Genomic DNA, 23,395 nt, shown 5'->3' with positions numbered 1-23,395 from the left:
GTATCAGCCTGCATGTAGCAAAAATCCCCTGAAAACATTTATGTTCAGAACAAGGACTAATGTTTTGTTCTATAAATAATCACAGCAACTTAAAAAAAAAGTTATTTCACATAAGAATTGTTTTCAGACATTTGTCACAGAATGGCCAGTTCCCATTACTGATAGGTTTACTGAAAAAAAAACACAAATAAAAAGGTAAAGGTAAATAAATAAAATAAAGTAAATACATAATAGGTACACAGGCAGGGGTTCCAGATACCTTTAACATTCGTGTTTATTTATAGTTTGTTGGAAAATGCATTCTTGACTGTGTTTGTCTACAGTACATATGAAGCTTGAGTGTTGGATTGTGTATACATACCTCACTTGTTTTAGGTTTACCACATATAAATAATTCCATACTTCACCCCTTGCTGCATTAAAAACCCACCATCAACGCTTCATAGTTTCACTGATAAAATGTAGGTCAAGCGCAATCGCTCGCGCATGCGCCGTATGGTCTTCCGGACTGGCTCTCGGGACTCAGTTTAGTGGGGTAAAGGTGAGGAGCCCTGACGCGGACAACAACACATCTTGCTGAAAGAGAGATACCCTGCAGACCGTGGATGCCGAGGGCCTAAGGTAGCAGAAGCTGAAAAAGGTAAATTGCCTGAGGGTTTAAAAAAAAAAGACAGTTTGAAAATCAGGTTCGTCTAACTTCATGTCGGTGTTATTGTTAAAGCGTTAACCGAGAGAGAGAGAGAGAGAGAGAGAGAGAGAGAGCAACCTGACCTAACTAAGACAAGTGTGCTGTGATCGGCTGCAGCTTGCACACTGTTAGTTAATTTTAAGATAAATAACGCTGCACAAGTGAAAAGACTGATCTTGTTATTCTTTGTCCTTCAGTAGGCTGTCTATCTAGAGATCGACTGAACGCTGTGTGCAGAATTGTGCAGTCTTGTTGTAGTCGTCTAAGGAGGTTCAAGTCAAACAACTTTATTCACACCCTGGGTAGGCAGTCCGTTCCGAGCAGGTTGAAATACATTATAAACAACATAGAAAAGCTAACGTGAGACAATACAAGGTCTGAAAAACACCCATATTAAGCAGACTGATAAATAAACATGAGGTTTTTGTTTTATGATCTTAGAATAGACTTTAACAATATCGTTCAGAATGTTTCTGTCTTCTAAAAGCAGATCTAACTTTAGTTCCCACTTTACATGGCTTTGATACAGAAAGCAACACAGCCATGGGAGGCTGTATGCAAACAAAAGAGCAACATGGGGCATTTAAACCAGCAGGGGAAAATCACCTCACAGATTTTCACAACTTCACAGCCAACTTTGGTCACAGAGGAATTTAAAACTTGATTCTGCAACAGTGTACCTGCACAGGAATAATGTTACCCAGTGGAAGAGGGTTTAGCATTACTCTTGGTAAATGATCATGAATTGATTAGTCTAATAGTCTTTCTAGAAGATAAACTAAAATGTTTGCTTTGTTGAACAAAGTTCATTTTAGCAGCTTATACAACTATATTGTTGAATAATAAAACACATTAGTAGTTCCGACTGTCCCTAGTTTCTCTTATCTCTTATCTCTAATATATTTTTGTGATACAATTGCAAACTTAATTTTATTCAGGAATTTTACAAGTTTGACTAAACAAATATGAAGATGTTACCTTTGACAGTGGAAGATTACAGACATGTTGTCCATAGTCTGAATGACCCATTAATCCATTACTTCAAGAAACTATTATCAGATGAATGTGTTGCGATAACAGTTGGTCAAAGCAGCCCTAAAAATGAACAGATCTGTTATCCACACTGTTAGATATTCCATCCATAGTTTGTGTATGTTGGGACATAGTTTATTATTATTAAAATGTAAATCGTACATCTACAGACTGTGTAATGGTTGTATTGTGTTTCTTTACATTATAGAAAAGAAATGGCCAATAATTTGTCTCAATCTTTGCCTGAGCGGACTTTCCAATACCAAAGCAGCCTGCCATCCCTGCCTGTCCCGACACTAGAGAACAGCCTTTCAAAGTACCTGGATGCAGGTAGGATAGACACTTTGTACGTCATACTGTGCCACTGAGTTACTCTATCACAGTATCGATGTTAGCACTATGAATACTCATGAAAGTTATTGTATTAGAACAAAGTAAGGTGTTGTACGTTTAATACAATGAATGAATCTACAGGTTTGACCCTGAGAGATGATTGATCAATCTCTAAAAAGATGCGGGTGCTCTTGATTTACAAATGAACTAATTTGCCTCACTTTTTTGCTATCAGTTCGTCCATTTGCATCTGAGACTGAGTATAAGGCTACATTAGACATCGTGAAGATATTTGAAGTGGGTGTTGGTAAAGAGCTGCACCAGAAGCTGCTGCAGAGAGCCAAGGCAAAAAGGAACTGGGTGTGTTACTGAGCATTAAAAGTCACTTTTACATTGTTGTAGATTTCCTATTTAGTGATGCACGTTTTACTAAGCTGAGTGTCTTTTATACTCAAGCTGGAAGACTGGTGGTTAGATGCTGCGTATTTGGAGGTCCGCACCCCCTCTCAGCTGAGTGTGAACTTTGGGGGCCCAGCTCCCTACCTGGAGCACTGTTGGCCTCCTGCGGAGGGAACTCATCTGCAGAGGGCGAGTATAGCAACATGGCATTCACTACAATACTGGAACCTGATCCGCACGTAAGACATGTTTACATTGCATACAATCATTTTTTACAAAAGAGATGCTTCCCCTTTCACATCTTTGATTTCTTCTTTCACGTTTTAGGGAGACACTGCCTCCTCAGAAAGCTGGTAAAACACCATTAGATATGGACCAGTTTAGAATGCTCTTCTGCACCTGCAAAGTGCCGGGCGTAAAGAAGGACACCATCTATAACTACTTTAAAACAGGTATGATGAAGCTAAGCTCTTATCTCTTGACTTTTGGACTGCTCTGTATACTCAGCCCACTTTCTGAGGCAACGTATTGCTGTTGTGTAATTTGTATTTTGTGCTGTGTAATAGAAAGTGAGGGTCCGTGCCCATCCCATGTGGTAGTGATGTGTCGTGGACGGATCTTCACATTTGATGCACTCTGTGATGGAAAAATCCTAACTCCTCCAGAACTACTCAGGTAGCAATTAACCTCAAGTACACACATCAATTAGGACTGAAATCCAAAAATGAAGCCGCCTAGCACCAAAAGGAACAAACCTTCTTTCTCCATGAACATTTGACAACCCCAAAAAAAGAATGCATTCTGCTAATTGGCCGAAAGAGGGCACTACAAGAACTGTATCTTAGGGAAGCCAGACTTCAAGTTTCTATCTCTGTGGTATTCCAAAGGTCTAAAAGTCTTACACTAAAATGGATAGACTCAGCAGAAACCCTGTAAATAAAGGTTTGTTGACATACAACCAAATGAGCTTCCTGCAAAGCATCCCAGATTCAATGTTTTCTTATATTGTTGTGTGATAAAGGCAGCTGAGCTATGTGGAGAAAGCCTGTGAGGGAGCGCCAGAAGGTGAGGGAGTGAGCGCTCTCACCACAGAGGAGAGGACTCATTGGGCGATGGTAGGACTGATAGAACCCAACTGGACACTTTGTTGTTTTTCTACTGATAAGATGTAAAAGAGATAATTGATTACATTTGTTAAAAAAATGTTTTTTTTAAAAAGTGTTATTTTACAAGAGCGCAAGTGAATATCAGTGGGGTTATTATGAATGTGCTCACTGTCTCTGCAGGCCAGGGAGCATCTAATAAGCATTGATCCACACAATAAGACCATCCTGGAGACCATCCAGAGCAGCCTGTTCGTCATTTCACTGGATGAAAGCAAACCATACTCCTCGGCAGAGAACTACACAAATGTACGGGCTGCACAAGCTTTATAAATGTGTGATTGCATGCCTGTCTGTTCTTTGACTGTTTCTCTTAAAGAAAAGAGCTGTGTGTCTGACTGTGCGTCTTACCCTTCCTAAACACAGATGGCACGGGAAGCCCTTTCAGGAAACGCCACCATCCGCTGGGGGGACAAATCATACAACTCGCTTGTGTTCTCAGATGGCACTTTTGGATCCAACTGTGATGTGAGTCAGAAAGTAATTTTTTACTGTACTGCTCAAAAGCCTCAAAAATGAACTCTTAAGAGGTTAAAATGATTTGACAGGCCTTTAATCTGAATCTCTCCTTAATCTCCCAGCCTACTAATACCATCATAAACTCTAAATTTGGGAGACTCAACTGGAATATAACTGTGAAACAACCCTGGACACTCTGCAGTGATAACGCTTGTTTGAATAAGTATAGCACACTCTGCTGGTGACAGCCAGAACTGCTAGTGTAATACATTGAAACTTAAAATAAATGTTATTTCACAATGATAAAATTAGCCAGTCCCTGGATAAGAAAATGATGGCCGATATTATCAGCGAGAATGCATCCTGATAAATAAATATCACATGTAAGCTGCACTCCTCTGTTGATCGTTTCTACTGTATGAAGTGTTGGACACTTATTTAGTATGTATATTATCAGCTTGAATATTACATTGAGGTCTTAGCATCTCCATTTGCCTCTCTTACTGTAATGCTAACCTTCCTGTAGCCTCACCTTTAGTTTATATACCTTGTTGATGTTGCTTTCTGTAAAGTGGTGGTTGAAAAAAACACATTTTCATGTATTGCTTTTTTGTTGTTAATTCTTTTTCCTTCATTTTAGTGCTCACTCGTATGTATCTGTGTCATGTCTGGGCCGTTTCTTTCTTTTTCTGTTTCTCATTTTTACTTCATAACTTTCATAAACATTATTGGAGAAAAAGAGGTTACATTACATTTTTAATAAAACTCATTTTAATTTGTTTTGCAGCATTCACCTTATGACGCCATGGTGCTTGTGTCTTTGTGTTGGTATGTTGACCAGCAACTCAAAGCTACAGAAGGCAAATGGAAGGTAAACGCTAAACACTATTAAAACCTTATACTGTACACTTCAAATGTATCTGGCTGCTCTTAATACATTGTTGTTGTTTTTTTTGTTTCTTAGGGCTCGGATGCAGTCAGAGCAATTCCCCCTCCTGAGGAGCTGGTGTTTACTGTGGACGAAAAAACTCGTAGTGCCATTCGTCACGCCAAACAGAAATACCTGGAGTTGGTGAGTCGATGTTAAACAGCGAAGTATTGAAGAAAAAGTCTGCTTCAAAATGACTTGTGCACGGTAAGATGTTTGTAATGGTTCACTCTGTTGCGGGTTTTACAGTCACAGGACCTGCAGGTTGTGTGTTACGCCTTTACAGCGTTTGGCAAGTCGACCATTAAAGAGAGGAAGCTGCATCCAGACATCTTCATTCAACTAGCAATGCAGTTAGCCTACTACAAACTACATAAAGGGTAAGTACTGCTTTTACTGATGTTTGAAGTCTGAGCTACTTCATGACCCTAAATGTGTCTTTTCGTCTTAGGCTAGGAAGTTGTTATGAGACTGCAATGACTCGCAGTTTCTACCACGGCAGGACAGAGACGATGCGCCCCTGCACTGAGGAGGCTGTGAGCTGGTGTAAAGCTATGATAGACCCCAACTGTGATGTGAGTGTATTTGTAGGGAACGCTGCACTGTTTCAAAATTCCACAAAGTAAGAAAGCAGTCTTTCACCAATTTAACAAAAACATTTCCCTGTCAGGTTAATGCCAGGAGGAAAGCCATGAGACTCGCCTTTCTTAAACACGGCAAACTGATGGCTGATGCCCAGGAAGGAAAAGGTTAGTCAGCTTTACATTCAAGTATGTACAAGTTTGTTTGAGTCACAAAAAGTTCAGCTTAATTTAAAAGTTAGCGTTTTTTTAATTGTCTTGGTTTTGATTGTAACGTTGCGAAAGATACACAAAACGTCTTGCAAACACAGTGATAATCCCACTCACATTTACTGTCAGCTAATGTGTAATTAGATATTCTCAGCTGGTTGCTTTGACTCGTCACTAAACAGTGGGGATGCCAGCAAAGGGATATGCCTGTTGAAGCGCACATCTCATCATCTCAGCACTGTGATACTCATGCACTTCTGTTGTCAGGTTTAGTTTTTTGGACTCCAGTGTTACAGTTTGATCCATATGTTACTTGTTGTAGGGACTATATGAGTAAGACTTTTTATGGCGGGGCACTTGCATCTTTTATATTAAACCCTGTTATTTTGTGTATTGTCTCAAGGTTTTGACAGACATCTTCTTGGGCTGTATCTTATCGCCAAAGAGGAGGGACGTCTCACTCCAGATCTCTTCATGGATCCCCTCTATGCAAAGAGGTACTCGCTGGAAAGCTGATTTGTTTCAACATAGTGGTTGTTCTCTGCTTGTTTTGTCACTGTTTACTTGTAGGTGTAGAGGAAAATGATATACCATCAAAATGTCTGTTCTTTCTATTTATGGTCAATGTGAGCTGAATTGTGTTGTGTTTGTGTCTGCAGTGGTGGTGGAGGTAACTTTGTGCTGTCGTCCAGTCTGGTGGGCTACACCACAGTTCTGGGGGTCGTCGCTCCCATGGTGCACCATGGCTATGGCTTTTTCTACCGCATCAGAGATGACAGGTGGGTAGACGAGAGAAAGGTTTCAAAGGGTTTTCGCTGCATCTAAAATTGCAATGTTTGCGTGCTGTTCAAACCCAAAACACTCATGAAGTTACAGTGTTGTTTTTTCAATCCTATTTTTCCACAGTATGGTTAATATTCATGAGGTAGTGCAACAACTAAATTGTGTGAACTTTCCCAGCAAGTTGAGAAACTGCCATCATTTCTCTTCCGTGTTATTTTCTCATGTAGGATTGTGATCTCGATCTCAGCGTGGAAATCTTACCGTCAGACAGACGCTGCATCACTTTTCAACAGGTTCAGTAGCTCCATGCATGAGATGCTCCACCTGGCCACCACATCTCAGCTGTAGAAAGTCACACCAGCTCATTCTCGCTTAATTGCACATCATATATGACCGCTAGCAAACCACCAGTTTATAGCCGACAGCTAGTGATAGTCCTGTTTGTTCTCAGCACAGATCAATGCAAAAGGTAGTGAATCAGTGCCTTCAGGTGATAGCAACTGGTTTTAAGAGTTATTAAAAAAACCAATGTCAATGTTTTTCTTTCTGTATATATTTCCTGATGGTAATTGATTTTTTTTATTGAGAATGTTTAATTTTAACCCTGACAGTATTGAGGCTAAGGATAGAACAATCTATTTTCTATGGCTGCTTTGAATGTTTAAGTTCTTTTCTGTGAAAATAAAATGCATTCCACATTGAACCAATGAAGGTAACTTTTGATCAATAAAAAATGTTTTATGATTTGGATTGATGATTAAAAATGACCACAGCCATAAATGCTGTTGTAAGGTTGTTGTAAGGTTGTCTTACTTTGAATATTAGAGAAGGATATTTTAAATTCTGATGAGAACAGAAGTTCAGCATGGTTATCTTCCATATGAGGTGGATATACACCGAGTATTTCAAGCCTTAAATCAACCTGTATTCTGCTTTATGATTGACCTGAAATGACTATATGTTAATGACATTATTGCTTTGATATACAACTGAAAATGTGGAAATTATTGAACTGATTTTCTACGCTTGATCATAATTGAAAATGATTTAGGAACATCCTGTAAGGTTATGTAGTCATGATGAGAAAACTGCATGATTTTATAAAGAAATGTAAAAATAAAGTGGTGGCTCCAAAACTGAATATAAAACTTTAATAGTTAAATAAAAACATCTTTGGCAGAACAATCATTCTGTGCATATGTTAAAACTAAGTAGTGATTACAGCTAATGTGTGTGAACAAACAAACTTACATCCTGCTCAGCTCTGTGAACATTTTCTGGTTTAAACTTCCAGGCACTGATACATTTCTTTACTGTAGACAACTGTATTATTCTAACAATCAATAAATTATCAAACAAGTTAAAAAAAAAGGACAGAAAAAGTTAAATATAACTTGATCCCTTTGTCAGAGGCTTGGCTGGTGCACTATGGTACATTGTAAATCCAGTGTATTCACTTAAATCTCTTAAACTTAACACTATTTTGCACTTTACAAAAGTTGGTTGTAGAAATCAGAAGCGAAGGCCTGCTGGCATTAAGAAGCTCCAGAGAACTGATAACTGGTGATAGTGGAGTCCCAGTGTATGAGGCACAAGCTTAAATTAAACATTTCAAACAACAAGAATACAGAAGCAAGTGTAGAAAGTGATTATTGTTTAGACAATAGACTTTGACTTGTAAGGCTGATAACAATCAAGTGACATGGTAAGCTTCGACAGTGAGCCACCATGCACAATACTTGACCCAAGCAGAGAAATGGACTTCAGTCATTTAGTTCATTGATTAAACTTGTAAATGAAATCTCATCTGTATAAATTCCCCTTAACACAACAACATACAGCAGTAGTACAGAATTTAGACTTTCACATTTGTCTGATCTTTACCAAACTACTGTATGTAGCCAGATGTGCAAAAATTTAAAAAAAAAAGGCCACTACAGCTTAAAGGACCACAGTGAGGTCCCATCTTTACTGTTCAGATTATGAGAGAGAGTATGTGTGTTGATCCAGCCCTCTGAAGAACAAAATGAACCAGTGGGGTATTCTTCCCACGTCTCCTTATTCTCTGCCGTGGCCCATCTGTGTGGTGACCAGCATGTGGTAGACTCCCTTCTTGGCCAGCAGCTGTTGATGCGTCCCCTGTTCGACCACCACTCCTCCCTGGAAGACAGCGATGCGGTCTGCGTTTTGGATGGTGGACAAGCGATGGGCCACAACGATACATGTCCTTCCCTTACTGGCCTGGTCCAAAGCCTCCTGCACCACCTGTAAAGAGCACAATGATCCTCAGATGAGCTTAAATCATAAGAGTATCTTTAGTCTATTAGCCAATGTTTCTGCTGATTCCTGTTCTTGTTCTCGCTCTGCTTCCACGCTGCGATTTGTCTGTTTCGAGTTTCCGCACACATCATTGAGTCTTGCATGAGAAAATAGGCTTGAAGTTCTATCTTTCTAAGGCTGAACTACAGGAACTGCCCTCTTATTTATTTTCTCTACTGCTGAATGTTACTCATTTATTGATCAGTGTAAATTTGATCTGTTATGAATACTTGAATTTCCCTCGGGATCAATAAAGTATCTATCTATCTATCTATCTATGGTCTTCCCTCCATTAGTCCCGGGGAACTTTTTGTGCTGCTGCTGAACGCTGATTACACCATATGTATCAAATCAAGTAATTACTACATCATTTGTGTATGTATGACTAAATGAGGTGCGAGAATTAGCTACATTTGAATGATCATGATATGTCTTGTTTTGTTTTTTGCTCCTGGATTTTTTATTGTTTTGGATTTTAAATCATAAATTGCTTTGTTTTTTTCTTTGTTTTACTTTTCTTTTAATGATCTCATAAGAAGATCAAATGACAAAGCAAATATATCTGTAAATGTTAGTTTCTCGTCAGTGGTCCCTATCTGTGTAACTAATACCTGATCAAGTTTCCACTTGGCACCTAAGGAACAAACTCCCCAACACATATTTTCCCTCATCTAAATCAATGTGGTTATGTTCACATTCTTACCTCACTGTGTATATGTGTAGCTGTTTGGTTTAATTATACTGTATCAAATTCTGAATTCCCTCTCAATATCAGCCAGTGCTGGGAAGAGAAAAAGAAAAACACTCACCTTCTCACTCTCTGTGTCAAGGGCGGAGGTAGCCTCATCTAGGAGCAGCAGTTTGGGGTTGCGAAGGATTGCTCGGGCTATGGCGATTCGCTGCTTCTGTCCACCTGACAGCTGCGTTCCCTTATCTCCTGCCTGAGTGTTGTACTGCTGCTCGCACAAACAGAGGGAAAGGGAAAGGGACGTGTGGTATTGTTATACTGCCAAAACAATCACAGAAGAATCCAAAAACTTCCCCTCTCACTATTATGACTGTTCATACTTTCTGCTAAACAAATTATCTAGTAACTTCATAATCTCTTGAAAAGACTTCATACTGCAAGATACAAGTGTTTAAATATCAGAAGAAGTTTAAACCCGACACCAGTCAAGTTAAAACCTGATCCAAGAAAGTTGTGTTATTGTATTTTGTTGAAGAGAAATCTGTGATGTTGGCTCATGTGTCTTTTATAATCCCTTCTGCACTGACAGATTAAGTGTAGTGCTTTATCACTGATTTATAAACTCAGACAAGTCAGTGCTGTTCTATCATTAACAACTTCTACACACAATATTTAAAGCTTAAACTAGCAATGCTCCCATTCTCCTTAATGAAACAGATTCTCACTATTTCTACCACTTCTACCACAAACATGGCTGACTGACACAACATCAAATCCCAATCCCAGCGCTTACCTGTGGCAGTTCTTCTATGAAGCTGTGAATATTGGCCGCTTTAGCAGCTGCCACTATCTCCTCCATGGAGGGAACTCGGCTGTTGTCTCCATAGGCAATGTTTTCAGCCAAGGTGCAGTCGAACAGCACTGGCTCCTGGGATACGATGCCTATCTGCGATCTCAACCAGTGGATGTTCAGGTGTTTTATATTGGTATCATCCATCCCCTGAAGGAGTCAATGGTAGAACAAAACAAGGCAGAAGGAGAAGTTGGAGATATTCCTTAAACCTGCAACAAACAATTTTGGGCCAGGCTAAAAAAAAAAAAAAAAGTTTTACAATAAACTTCCAAGCTCTAGAAACAAAATTGGCTTACTTGGAAGAACTAAATGAATGGTGTTAGCCATGTCTATGTCTTCATCAAGGAAAATATCAACTAAATGCCCCTTTGTTGACCAGATGGTCTCTTTTTAGCTAATCAACAAATCAATAACCCCTGAGAGCCATGGACAAAAGCAGTCTGATGATAGTAATGGTTTGATTCAACTATCCCTTTCTGTATTCAAGTTGCCTGGTGAAGCATTGTTTATATAGAAGTATTGGTTTCAGTCATTTTCTAAAGTCAACAACCCTAACCCTACCCTAACGGACAAAATCAGAGATAAATATAAAAAATATGAATATACATTTCTAGCAAAGGAGCGTCTGAAGAGGCTTCAAAACATTGACCTTGTGATAACAAAAACAATGAGCCAATATAAATAAGATCCTCTTCTCTCTTACAGGACAGTCAGTATCTTTATAATCCCATGAATATAAAATGCAATGGTAACTGCAGTAAAGATAAAACAACACATGTAACACAGGCCTTTCACTGCCTTCAGGTTCCTGTCTTGTCAGTACAGTGCTGTAAAACCGATAATAAATCCCCAGGCTCGCTAACCATTAGCTAACTGATTGTGTAAAAGGTCTTTGCCTCTTCTCCTACTAAGTGTGGGTGTGTTTTGGTCTCCTCACCACTCTCCCCTCTCTGGGGTCGTAGAATCTCTCCAGCAGCTGGATGGTGGTGCTCTTTCCACAGCCGCTGCTCCCCACCAAAGCCAGAGTCTCTCCCTTCTTCACCCTCAGGTTCAGCCCTTGCAGGATGGGCAAATCAGGGCGTGAAGGGTAGTTGAACTTGACATGGTCAAAGTACACATTTCCTTCAAAGTTGTCCTACAGTTTGAAGAGATGAAGCAGAGTATGTTAGTATGTTTGTAATACCATGTGGTATTTTTGTACGATGTGTCAGGCTGCTGTGTTATGTACCGGTGACTCTCCCGCATCTGACAGATTGTCGATAGCGGGCTCTCTCTTTATCAGGAATAAGAGGTGAGCAGCTGACAATTTAGCCCTAGCGTAGTTTGGAGCAAAAGAGTTGGCCTCTCCAACAGCCATGGCACCAAACAGCAGAGCAGAAATCACACTGGGAGGGAAGATTAGATGCACATTAGTTTTAACACTCAGAAGAGTTAAAGCTACCAGGTATAACTTCAGGTTAACTTACATAACCAATGGCCATAACGTTTTGTGTGTACATCCAGTATACTAATACTAATTAGAAAGTTCTAATGTTGAGACACTGACCAAAGATTATGAACATTACAACAATAACCTCTTCCAATCAGAGGTGTGGCTTTTAATTAAATGTTGGGACGCTAACATTAGCATTCAGCTTAAAGCACTGCTGTAATGCCATACAGCGGAGGAGAGCTGCTAGCATGTCTCGACTGGAAACATTTTAAACCATATAATCTGCTTCTTTGTATTCTTTATCATTTATGTTTCATAGGTTCCCATAAATTTTTGTTAGTTAATTTGTAAATTGACTACATCATTCTAGATGTCTTGTGTCGACTGCTTTACCTTTTTTTTTTTAAAAATTCAGCATGATACAGTGGGAACCTTTATGAAACCCAATTTATGGAAAAGTATGGGAAACTAATATGTAAGGGTTTATAAAGCATCTTTCATGGGTTTGAGGAATTACTATTTCTGTCTATCATAGTTTTATGTCCCTTCATATTCTCCAGGTACAATGCACCTTTGACTTCTCTTTTGGTGAAATAGGTAGAATACCAATAAAGGCGATGGCTCCTCCCAACAAGGACACATTGAGTTATGATAGCCCTTTGAAGCACGTGTAAGTGTCCATTGTATCAACAAGGCTCAGGGGTATCACGTGCTCTCGGTTTAGATCTCAACCATTCACAGCAACCCTTCACCTGATTCAGGGTGAGTTAATGATTAAAGGCCACATAAACCTCTCCTACTGTACAAATCTTTCTTCTGATGTTTCCTGCTGTGACTAAAACTTTTAGACAACATCTTTATTAAATACAATCCTTGAATCTCCACATTTATAAAAAAAAAAAACATTATAGAAACTAATAATGTTTGGTACTCACAGGAATACTCCCTCAACATCCATTCTTCCTTCTTGAATGAGCCAAGCTCCAAAGCGGAAGCAGCCTGCATATGTGAAGTAGATCATAGCCTGGGAGAGGGAGTATGTCAAACCATACACGTGGGCCTTTTTCTTGGCACTCCTTTGAAGCGAAAGTAAGAGAAAGGCATATTAAAGAGAGCACAAAACTCCAAAATGTATATTTGCATTTGTTAATTTATTCCATGGAGTTGGTAACATTGTGTTTCTTACATGTATGGCACTAAAAGTTTTTCCTGATACAAAGCCTCAAACTTGGGTTCTCTGGTGAGAGAGACAACAGTGCGGATATTTTCAATGGCCTCTGTAGCAATCTGTAAAGACAACAAATGTATTTAAAAAAATCAACATTTTTTGTGCTTCTGTACAATTTTTCAAATAAGTGTTCTGCCTTATTCATTTATCTTTCATGATATGGTTGAACATTACAGGAACAGTGTCAATTACAAGAAACTTTTGTTTTAGTTCTATTTATACAGCAGTTCTTTGAGCGCAATACCAAACGAATCGTACTTTGGCAGCGTTCACACTGAATTCCTACCTTTCCTGCTTCCTCAAGTTCTTTCTTGTCTTCTGAAGCATGTCCCGCAAGCAACTGCATCTCTACAGCTCCAGCTGTGGCTAAGATTGGCACCACAGCCAGAATGAGCAGGGTCAGTTCCCAGCCATACACGAAGGAGATGATAATACCGGTGCCCAGGTTGGCGAAGTTCTGTGTCAGAGTGGCCATGCGAGCTCCTGTAGCCTGAGGTCACGTATAAATGGGGACAAAGCACACAGATTGATCAGTTTTTAAGATTCTTCGTGGGTCTCTTGAGGTAGGAGCTTGGGGTGTTAACTTTCGACTGGGACAGAGTTTTGAGACACACCCCTTGTACTTGTGCAGCATCTGTTGCCAATCTTGTTGTGAGCGCTCCAACACTATTTTTTGGTTCGTCATACCAGCCAAGGTCCTACAAGACAACAGGACAAAAACATTTTCCATTGGCCATTAAAATGAAAATGTTTAATAGAATCCCGTGTAGCTCTTTCATGTTGTTGTTTTGGTTTGATGCACTCACCTGTCTCATCATAGATGTAAAGGCTCTGAGTCTCAGTTTAAGGGTCAGAATCTCTCCAGATTTACCAAAACAGTAACCCTGTTCAAAGTAAACGGGCAGAAGGCATGTCATCCGCATTTCATCATGATGAAACACTATTATTTGGACAAAACACTCGAGTGACAGTTTAAGACACAACACTTTTACTCTAAAGCTCGGTAAGACAACAAGAATGTGTGTTTGTGTGAGTGCATGAATACCTGTAGAAACATGGTGACAAAGGATACACCTCCAAGTAGGACAAACATCAGGGAAAAGAACTCAGAGTTCTTTTTGATGATTTTTGGGTCTGGCTCAGCAAATACCTGAGAAGAGAGAAAAAATACAGAGCTTCCATCTTTCTGGTAAATCCTGCAATTTATGTGAAACACTAAAATGCCTTTTGTGACAAAAACAAATGCTGAAACAAGAACCTACAGTGATGATCTTTGTGAAGATGATAGCAAATGCTGGCTGCAGAGCTCCGTTGCAGACGGCACAAAAGATCCCTACCAGTATGTAGGGCCACTCAGGAAGGTTGTATTTCAGTATTTCAGAGAAGGCAACAGGAGGAACATTTTTATCCTGGAGAAAGAGGGAGAAAGAGCTGAATAGTGTGAGCTGAGACAGTGGTGATCTGCGCTTTTGTAGATAACTGCTATAGTGTAGGGTGAGATGGTCACGAAACAAAACAAAACCAGAACAAAACCATTTTGCAGAAATATTTCAAATGTACGGCCATATCTTTCAACAATGTGTTATCTTGAACATAATCCAGACAGGATTATAGGAGGGAGTTAATATCTGCTCAAGACGTATTTAGCTAACAGTGTATTCCATAAATCTAATCTAATAGTAATCTGGGAATTGAGGTAAAGTCACTCTCCTGTATTACTGAAGCTATCCTATTTTTTGTGTCTATATATATATATATATATATATATATATAAATAATCATATAACAAATCAAGAAATCAAGGAAATATTTTCAAGTCAGATCAGGAATAGTTTGCAATAGATAAAAAAAGCAATAGTTATTTGTTATATATATATATATATATATATATATATATATATATATATAGGACGCACACAGCACACAAACAAATCCCATCAAATCAAACCATGAATGGTAATACCAAGGACAAATAAAATACAGGATTGGGGATTCATATTTTAGTTAAAAAAATGTTGTGTGTGGATGTCATGATTTAAGGACTTTTTGGGATGACGATGAGGTTATTTAATGTTGTATAGCCTATATTTACCCCTGAAGCTTCTCTATATACAAATGTTGCCCCATTGCATAGATGTTACAGCACAGCTCACCTCTTCTGCCTGCTGAATCTCAAACTTTTTCATCTCTTCTTTGTCTGCCTCTGAAGGGCCAAAGGAGGAGCCTCTTGACTTCCTTCTGGACAGAGATGACCTTGACAAAGATCTGACTAATGGGCTCTTCTCATCTGCAGACAGCTCTGCGTCCTGAAATTCTTCTTCTTTCTGAAAAGTCTGCAGTAGAGGAAGGCAGAAATAACCCTTATTTAATAACACAATCTGCGATTAAAATTCTCCTTGAGTTCCAATCCAATCAAATCATTTCACAAAGTGCTTATAGGTGTGTACATTACCTGCATGGTTACCAGTGTATGGTAGACCCCCTGTTGTTCCATTAGTTCACTGTGACTCCCGAGCTCCACAATTTCACCTTTCTGGAAGCCAGCAATGATGTCTGCATTTCTAATGGTTGAAAGGCGATGGGCCACAACTAAGGTGGTACGACCCTGTCGGACCTGCAAACAACGTTTTGTAAAGATGTACTCCATTACATGAGTCAGTTCTTAGCTACAAGGATACCTTGAGTTACATTCTGACTTCTTGACTTGAAAATGTAAAAAACAACTAGGCTTAAGTGTTATTGATTAGAGGGTAGCTCACATCAGTCTAGAACTGAGTCCAATTTTATGAGCTGGTGACATTAGTCAAAAGCTCATAGAACAAAAATTGGGGCACCATATTCTCCAATTAATTTAAAGGAACCCCACTGGGTGATGAGTAAACAAACAGACTTCACCCATACATTACAAAAAAGTAAAGGAATATGATCAATGAACCTGGGAAATTAATATCTTATAAACAAAATTTGGTCCATTAATCAAAAGGGTTCGATACCATTTGAGGAATAGCATGAAGTTAGCTGGTTTGGCCCTCATGTGTCCGAAGGTGTTGTTATTGGGGCATCAGATTGGACTACAGTATCCAGTTTTTAATAACACATTTATGGTCAAAAGCAACTTCTAGAAACCCAAAATGCCAATCTGCTGGCTGCCTTAATGAAAAGTCAGGGAATAAATAAATGAGAGTGATCAATCCATATCATAATCTGAACCAAATTTGATGGAAATGGAAAACCAAAGCAAAGACCAATGCTAGAACCACACCACTCAAACTATTTGTTTCTTTGTAAAGAGCACAGCATAACAAAACAATCTGGTATCAATGGACATGTGTTTTTACCTTGTCAAGGGCAGATTGCACAATTTTCTCACTCTCAGCATCAAGAGCAGACGTGGCTTCATCCAAAAGAAGGATTTTGGGGTTGCGGACTAAAGCTCGAGCGATCGCAATCCTCTGCTTCTGCCCTCCACTCATCTGAGTCCCTCTGTCTCCAACCAGTGTTTCAAACTTCTGCTCAACGACAACAATCTCAATATTACCGAGTGTTGAAAAGAGATCTTAATAAGCCCAGAAGACAGTAAGAAATAAATACAAACATACATCAGGGAGGGACATAATAAAATCATAGGCATTAGCCTCCTTGGCAGCTTGTTCCATCTCCTCTTGGGTCACGTCAAGTCGTCCATATCTGATGTTCTCAGCGATGGTAGTGGCAAAGAGGATGGGCTCCTGGCTCACCACGCCAATCATCTCTCTCAGGTAGCGGATGTTAAGAGTACGGATGTCGTGACCGTCAACTAACACCTAAAAGCAGGAGCAAAACAGTAACAGAACTTAATGTAGGTCCACCACAGTCAGACAACATCTGTTGGAAGTCAATGCTAACTTGGAGAAGTGCTATAATGTCCTAACATGACCCAACCAATTGACTATAGCAGAGTAGATAATATAACAAGGATAAAATGTATTCTTTGGATTAAGATGTAAATAAATTTCACTTACAGATCCTTCCAGAGGATCGTAGAACCTCTGCAGCAACTGTATCGTGGTGCTTTTACCACAGCCACTGCTCCCCACCAAGGCAATGGTCTGTCCACTTTTCACGCTCAAAGACAAATCATTTAATATCTAGAAATGAGAACAATGAACATTTTAAGATACACACTGAAGTAATAATGTGTGTAGGTCATTTGTGTAAACAACATCAATGTATTAATGAGGAACATACTTTTATATCGGGCCTCGAGGGATAATTGAAGTGTATGTTCTTGAACTCTATGTCTCCCTTGATGAAGTCGGGCTTAAATCCAGCCTCTGAATAACTGTCGATGATTGGTTGCTGTTGAGACAAGAGTGAACAATATCTGTACTTCAAAAACTGAATTTGTTCACAGTTGGATAGAGAACCTGATTCTTATCAGAGACTTAAACAGACAATGAAAGGAAGGCTGTTAGCCCTCCAGGTTCGAGTGAGCGTATTTAACAAGGCTAATGTTTATTTCTTCAGCCCCTTGTGTATTTTCACTGCTTCTCTTGATGCTGCTAAGCACACACACACACACACACACACACACACACACACACTGTTATTTTCTCTTTTGCCTTGCTGCTGAAAATGGTAGCTCTGTGTTGATAAACGTTTTTTTTGTTTATGTCTCTTCTGAAGACCTCATCTTTGTATTTCAAAAGTTTATCTAATAAAGTGTAATTTAAGATTACGCTTCACAAAACTTTATTTACAAAAAGCATGACAAGTAAAAGAGTAAAAGATGATTTATAGAAAAGAGCTCCAACTAATTTAAAAACATGTCCACGAGAGTTAGGATCAATGACGCTGCCGGAAACATTTTTGAAGTATGTCACACAATAAGACACTAATAACCCCTGGGAGGATATTCCAAACTGAGTTTGTTTTACTTCAGGGTTTTAATGCTAATTTCCATTCAGGTGCAAACAGATGTACTACTGAATCAATAGTTTGGAAGAATGCAACATCCTGTATCTTTTCTTGAAAGCAAATTTGAGTTTCAGTCTGTAAGTTACGAACAGCCTTGTACACTTAACTCAGGCATGTGGCTGCTTGTGAAAAGAATTTGCCGTAAATCATCCTATGGTTCAGTTAAACTGGTTGTTCGGCATGTTTTCTGAAGCTTCATGAACTAGTTTGCATTTAACTATACTTACATCATGTGATAGTGAAACACTCTGGTAACCTCACGATAAGTTCACAGAAAGGGAGAGTCCCTGCTGTGCAATATCAACCAAATGACCTCCAGTCTTCATGTAAACAGCAGGAGCTCCAATTAGAGCACAGCCTAACATCTCATTAATGACTCCAGGTTGTCAGCTTCATCAAAGCTCCTTGTAAGAGGGCCAGAGTACAGAGGTGCAGGTACAGTAATACAACCTGACAGCTGTCCAGCAGGATTTTCTATTTTTAAATTCTACACGTGTACTTTGGGGGTGTTTAACTTACTTTAGATGTTTTACTTACTTTGTCAATAATGCTGTAGACTTTATGTGCAGCTCCTCGGGCACTGGCAAAGGTCTGGATGTTGGGAGAAGTCTGCCCGATGGTAAACGCACCAATAAGCACAACGAAGAACACCTTCAAAAAAAGACACGTCAGTGTTAGCTGCCTAAGCTGTTTGTAAACGTTCATATTGTTAATGATTACAGGGATTTAACAATTAGAATTTCTGTCATGGCGTGTCTACTCACAGTGAGTACAGTTCCAATGGTGTACTCCTTTTCCAGCACGAGCCTGCTGCCGTACCAGAAGGCCAGAGCGTAGGTCAAGTAGATCATCAGAAAGGTGAAGCCCATGGCAATGTTGGAGGAGAGTGCTTTCTTTATTCCCATGATTTTAGCATCCTCTAGGTGCTTGTTATATCTGTGGTAGATGACCAAAAACACATAAATTTTTTTTTTTTTGAAATTCTCTTTTTATTGAATTCTTTCATGTCCAAACATGCCAAACTTTTCAATTAACCATCTGCAATTGTACAACAAAGATACTCGTTTCCACCAGAATAGTAACCCTAACCAGGGTGGGCTAACAGAAAGCAGTACAAAAGTGTGCAAGGACTCATTAGGCATCTAAACTACCCGTAACACAGGATTTTTCAAATATAGTAAAAAAAAATAAATAAAAAAAAAACAAGAAAAAGGAACAAGAACACAGTAAACAAACATGTAGGGGTAGACCTCAATGACACATAAATCCCTCTACAGAGGGAATACAGATATTTATATGTAAGAAATGACAAAGGAAAAAACTAAACAAAAAAAAAACTATCCACTTTAAACAAATGATGGACGTATTGGCGTGATATATTCCAACCATCTTTCCCATCTTTTCAAAAAGATTTCCTGTTGTAATTTCAGAGCAAAAGTAATCCTTTCCATCCTAAACATATCATAAATTATGTAAAACCACTCCTCCACTGTGGGTGTTCCTGGTTTTAACCACTTCCTAGTAATAGCTTTTCTACTAGCAGCACTAAGGATCCGAAACAGGTACCTGACATTCGAAGAAACATTCTCAGAACCAATGTCACCAAAGTATAACGACTCAAATTTAAATTGCACGTCTGTTTGAAAGACCCTTTTCAAAATGTTTAATACCTCCTGCCAAAACGGGATCAATAATGTACAGGACCAGAATATGTGAAAATGGTTTGCATCGAGGCATCCGCATTGTCGCCAGCATGCAGAGGAATTTGTGTAGTGCTTCTTTTGAGCTGGGGTGATGAAAAATCTTATAAGGTTTTTCCAGCAAAACTCTCGCCATAACATTGAACTTGAAGTTTTCCATTGTGTCTCACATAAAATCTCCCAATCTTCCACTCTTAAAACCAGATTTCCCTCCTGTTCCCATTTTCGTTTCACATACAGTGAACTACATTTTCTTTGTTGTAGCCCTTTGTAGATTTTCGAGATGAGTTTAAAAACACATAAATTATAAATGTCAGGGATATGGTTGCAATGAAAACAAGGCTCCACGGCTTCTACATAAGTACCATCAGTAGGAAACACTAATCTAATTCAGTGGGGGGTTTTATGGGTTTTATCGGGTTACAGTTGTTTCCTTGGGCCTGATTGGCTTAAAGACCATCATCTATTTGCCCTGAACTGATGTTTTGCTTTGCTAAATAGAAAATAATCACAACTCTACTATCAAACTGTACACAGGCTGTCAGCATCCAAGTTCATTATTTTACTCCACCCACACAATTAATGGACGTTTATTTCAGGTCATTTGCTTTGAAATATCTCTTTTAAAATAATTTCTCATTTGCTGTTCATTTCCTTACTCATTGCATCCACCTGCATTGTTAGAAACCAGGTTTTTATGGACTATTTCTCACACTGCAGAAGTAACACAAGTCATTTTATCAAATAGAAATAAAGGGAAGAATCAGTCATTTGAATAGCCCCAAATAATACAAGCGCCATTTTAAAATCAAGAATATGTAATAATACAGACGCAGGTCCATGTTCATCTGCACACAAATTTATGAGAAGCTCTGTGCTCACCTCTTGATCTCTCTGCTTTGACCATTGAAGGCAAACACTGTCCTGATAGAAGAGAGCACTTCTTCGGCCACAGCTCCAGCTTTAGCATAGGCAGACTGCTCTTTGCTAGTAAAAGATGCCAGCACCTGTTCAGAAAAGGAGGCAACCAAATTATTGTTGAGAATTTCTGTTAGGGGCTGTTTTACACAGTGATTAAAAAACAACCACAGGTGGACTTTTACCTTACTAAAAAAAGCAGCTGAAATGCCCAGTGCAGGGCTCACAGCCAGGATGACCAGAGTGAGTTTCCAACCTTTAATGAAGCCGATAACGAAGGATGCTACGAAGGTGGTGTACGCCTGAATCAGCATTCCCGCCTTGTCGCCAATACCCTCCTGGATCTTATACACATCACTTCAAAGGGAAACGTAAATAACACAATTCTAGACATTAATAGTGAGTAAATTAAGAGGTTAATACAAAACATCTAAACTAGGCATAAAATGTAAAATATGATACAAGGGGGTGTATTTTTCTGAACCCACTCTGTGAGACGAGTGTTGAGCTCTCCGATCTCATTGACATCGAACCAGCCGATTTCCTGCCTCATGATGCTGTTAAAAAACAACCACCGGATGCGTTTGACCTGCCGCCCCGCTGCCAGGGTCCAGAATGAGACCTGTATGTAAGCTGCCAACATCACCCCAAACCCCATGATGGAATAGTAGATGGCATACCTAGAAAGAGCGAGACAAATACTATCATTTATCTGCATTTGATTTGTGTTTGTAGTGATGGGAGAAGACTTACGTTGTCATGTCCTCTTGTAAGGTGCTGTTAATCATCGGTATGTAGGTGTTATCTGATGACACAAAGTAACCGAAGAAAAGGTTTTTTTTACAACTTAATTATTCATTTCATGATGGCCTATACAGCATGTGCTCAGGCTTGTTACTGAAAACTCACTCGACATGCTGTGGAGTTGGGGGTGTGGAACAGAGCCTATAAAGCTGTCTGTCATGTCCCCAAATACTATACACATGACAGGAAGAATTATTCCATTGACCATGGCCATCACTGTCCCAAACGTGAGCAGCACAGTGTCCCATCTGTCTGCAAACCTGAACTACAAAAAGAGAAATAAACAGATCGAGAGAGGGTAAGAATACTACAAGCAATTTTCAGAAAGCTCCTGATCATTTACTGGGTGTAAGAAATTTGATCTTTGAAATCAATATCAACAGAGAAGAACTTTAAACTTGAAGGAGCTATTATATGTTCGCAGCAGGGATCACACAAAGTACACCCAAACAACAGGAGGATGTACTGCACTCCCATCCTCCCACCCTGCTTCCCCTTTACCTTTCACATGCACGCATCCACACACACACACACACACACACACACACACACACACACACACACACACACACACACAAGATCCCACAACTTCTTGACCTCTTATAAAATCACTTTTAACATCAGCCTATACCTCTTAATCTCCGTCTAATATTTAAATACAACAACTATAGAGCACTACTATGGAGTCGAACACAGTAAGAACATTCTGTGACTGTGTAAGAGAAAAATGAAGCTGAACTATAACCCATAATGCCCATCAACATCAGTTTTAGTCAAGAAGACTTCACATTGTAATGAAAGAACTTACCACAGCAATGGGGCCCACCATGGGCAATTTGGGCTCTTTTTCTTTTTTCTTCTTTCCATCCTTGAGGCTATATTTCTTGCTGTATAATGGCCAATAAAAATGTTGATGTCAGATATGAAGTTAAATGGCCTTTCTTCACAAGAGAATAACTGATACCCAGATAAAAATTACTATCAGGTTTAAAATCATCTGTTGAATTTAGTGAGTGAAAAAGAGTTACTTACCCTAACTCTCCATGTTGTTCTTGTTTGGCTGCGGACAGCATTTCCATCTCGCCCTTCACATCCATGTCTGGATCCTGTCAAAGGAAGAACCGCTCTGTTTAAACTTAGGAATAAACACACCAGTAGCACAATGTGATCCGGATCTCATTCTGTGGTTCTGGGCTTATCAAGAAAAGAATACAAAGAAGAAATTAAACCTGGGCAGATCCACTTCCTCGCCGCTCTAGTCCCATACCCCTCTCTGTCTTCCAATCTATTTTTGATTGTGGCAATGATCACACAGACACACGCCTGGACCAAAGGCTGCCCTTCACCCTCCCCCAGTCTCCTCCTCTTCTCTCCCCTCCTCACGTGGCTCTGTAGCCTTCACAGTCGTAAACTATCGCAGGGAAACGAGAGCGCTGTCTATCGCTCGCTTCCGTCCTGAGGGAAACATAAAGTCGAAATGACACTTCGACTGTACATATAGCCGTAAAGTTTGGGGCGGGGCAACGACAGGTGGGGGGAAAGAAGAGCATGTTTTAACATAAAACAATTGAACACAGTCAATTGTTTGGTTTTGATTTCATTGATTGTAAAGTTTGGCTTTGAGGCCATTGATTGTAACAGTGTTTGGTTTTGATATCATTGATTGTAACAATGTTTGGTTTTGATATCATTGATTGTAACAATGTTTGGTTTTGATATCATTGGGCCTACTCAAAATGATCTACAAGCCATTTAAGATTCATAGATTTGATAAAAACATTAAAATGTTACTTATGTCTCTGCGTACAATGCGGGCATTCTCCTTTCATGTCCCCTCCATGGTCACAAGCTTCTCTATTGATAACCAACAGAAAATAAAACACAGACAAACCTCAGACGTGGGAAAGATTTAAACTTTGGG

The 23,395-nt window shown here is 39.4% G+C and overlaps 2 protein-coding genes across 2 annotated transcripts; one reads left to right on the top strand and one right to left on the bottom strand.

Moving 5' to 3' along the window:
• The first annotated feature begins 475 nt into the window (after positions 1 to 475).
• Positions 476 to 7,320, top strand: crot (carnitine O-octanoyltransferase). The gene is made up of 17 exons (XM_079344602.1): positions 476 to 640; positions 1,929 to 2,050; positions 2,289 to 2,413; positions 2,510 to 2,691; positions 2,780 to 2,904; positions 3,019 to 3,127; positions 3,474 to 3,567; positions 3,739 to 3,864; positions 3,982 to 4,083; positions 4,862 to 4,945; positions 5,039 to 5,146; positions 5,252 to 5,382; positions 5,454 to 5,577; positions 5,673 to 5,751; positions 6,197 to 6,290; positions 6,453 to 6,572; positions 6,804 to 7,320. Exons 2-17 carry the CDS (start codon positions 1,936 to 1,938, stop codon positions 6,922 to 6,924), a joined length of 1,839 nt encoding a protein of 612 aa, XP_079200728.1. The 5' UTR covers positions 476 to 640; positions 1,929 to 1,935; the 3' UTR covers positions 6,925 to 7,320.
• Positions 7,321 to 7,698: 378 nt separating this feature from the next.
• On the bottom strand, positions 7,699 to 22,934 carry abcb4 (ATP-binding cassette, sub-family B (MDR/TAP), member 4). The gene is made up of 28 exons (XM_079344601.1): positions 22,704 to 22,934; positions 22,507 to 22,580; positions 22,283 to 22,361; positions 21,580 to 21,739; positions 21,424 to 21,475; positions 21,159 to 21,350; positions 20,856 to 21,027; positions 20,635 to 20,759; positions 18,817 to 18,988; positions 18,590 to 18,703; positions 17,324 to 17,434; positions 17,098 to 17,223; positions 16,696 to 16,899; positions 16,435 to 16,605; positions 15,549 to 15,710; positions 15,250 to 15,429; positions 14,359 to 14,505; positions 14,142 to 14,246; positions 13,903 to 13,980; positions 13,711 to 13,794; positions 13,383 to 13,586; positions 13,055 to 13,155; positions 12,804 to 12,944; positions 11,665 to 11,821; positions 11,374 to 11,571; positions 10,377 to 10,583; positions 9,705 to 9,851; positions 7,699 to 8,841 (listed from the first exon to the last, which is right to left on the bottom strand). The coding sequence occupies exons 1-28, from the start codon at positions 22,737 to 22,739 to the stop codon at positions 8,635 to 8,637; spliced, it is 3,906 nt and encodes a 1,301-aa protein (XP_079200727.1). The 5' UTR covers positions 22,740 to 22,934; the 3' UTR covers positions 7,699 to 8,634.
• Between the last annotated feature and the right edge of the window lie 461 nt (positions 22,935 to 23,395).

The sequence above is a fragment of the Symphodus melops genome (genome assembly GCF_947650265.1).
Source record: "Symphodus melops genome assembly, chromosome: 5".
Classification (NCBI taxonomy): domain Eukaryota; kingdom Metazoa; phylum Chordata; class Actinopteri; order Labriformes; family Labridae; genus Symphodus; species Symphodus melops.
This window is presented reverse-complemented; position numbering and strand designations above follow the sequence as displayed.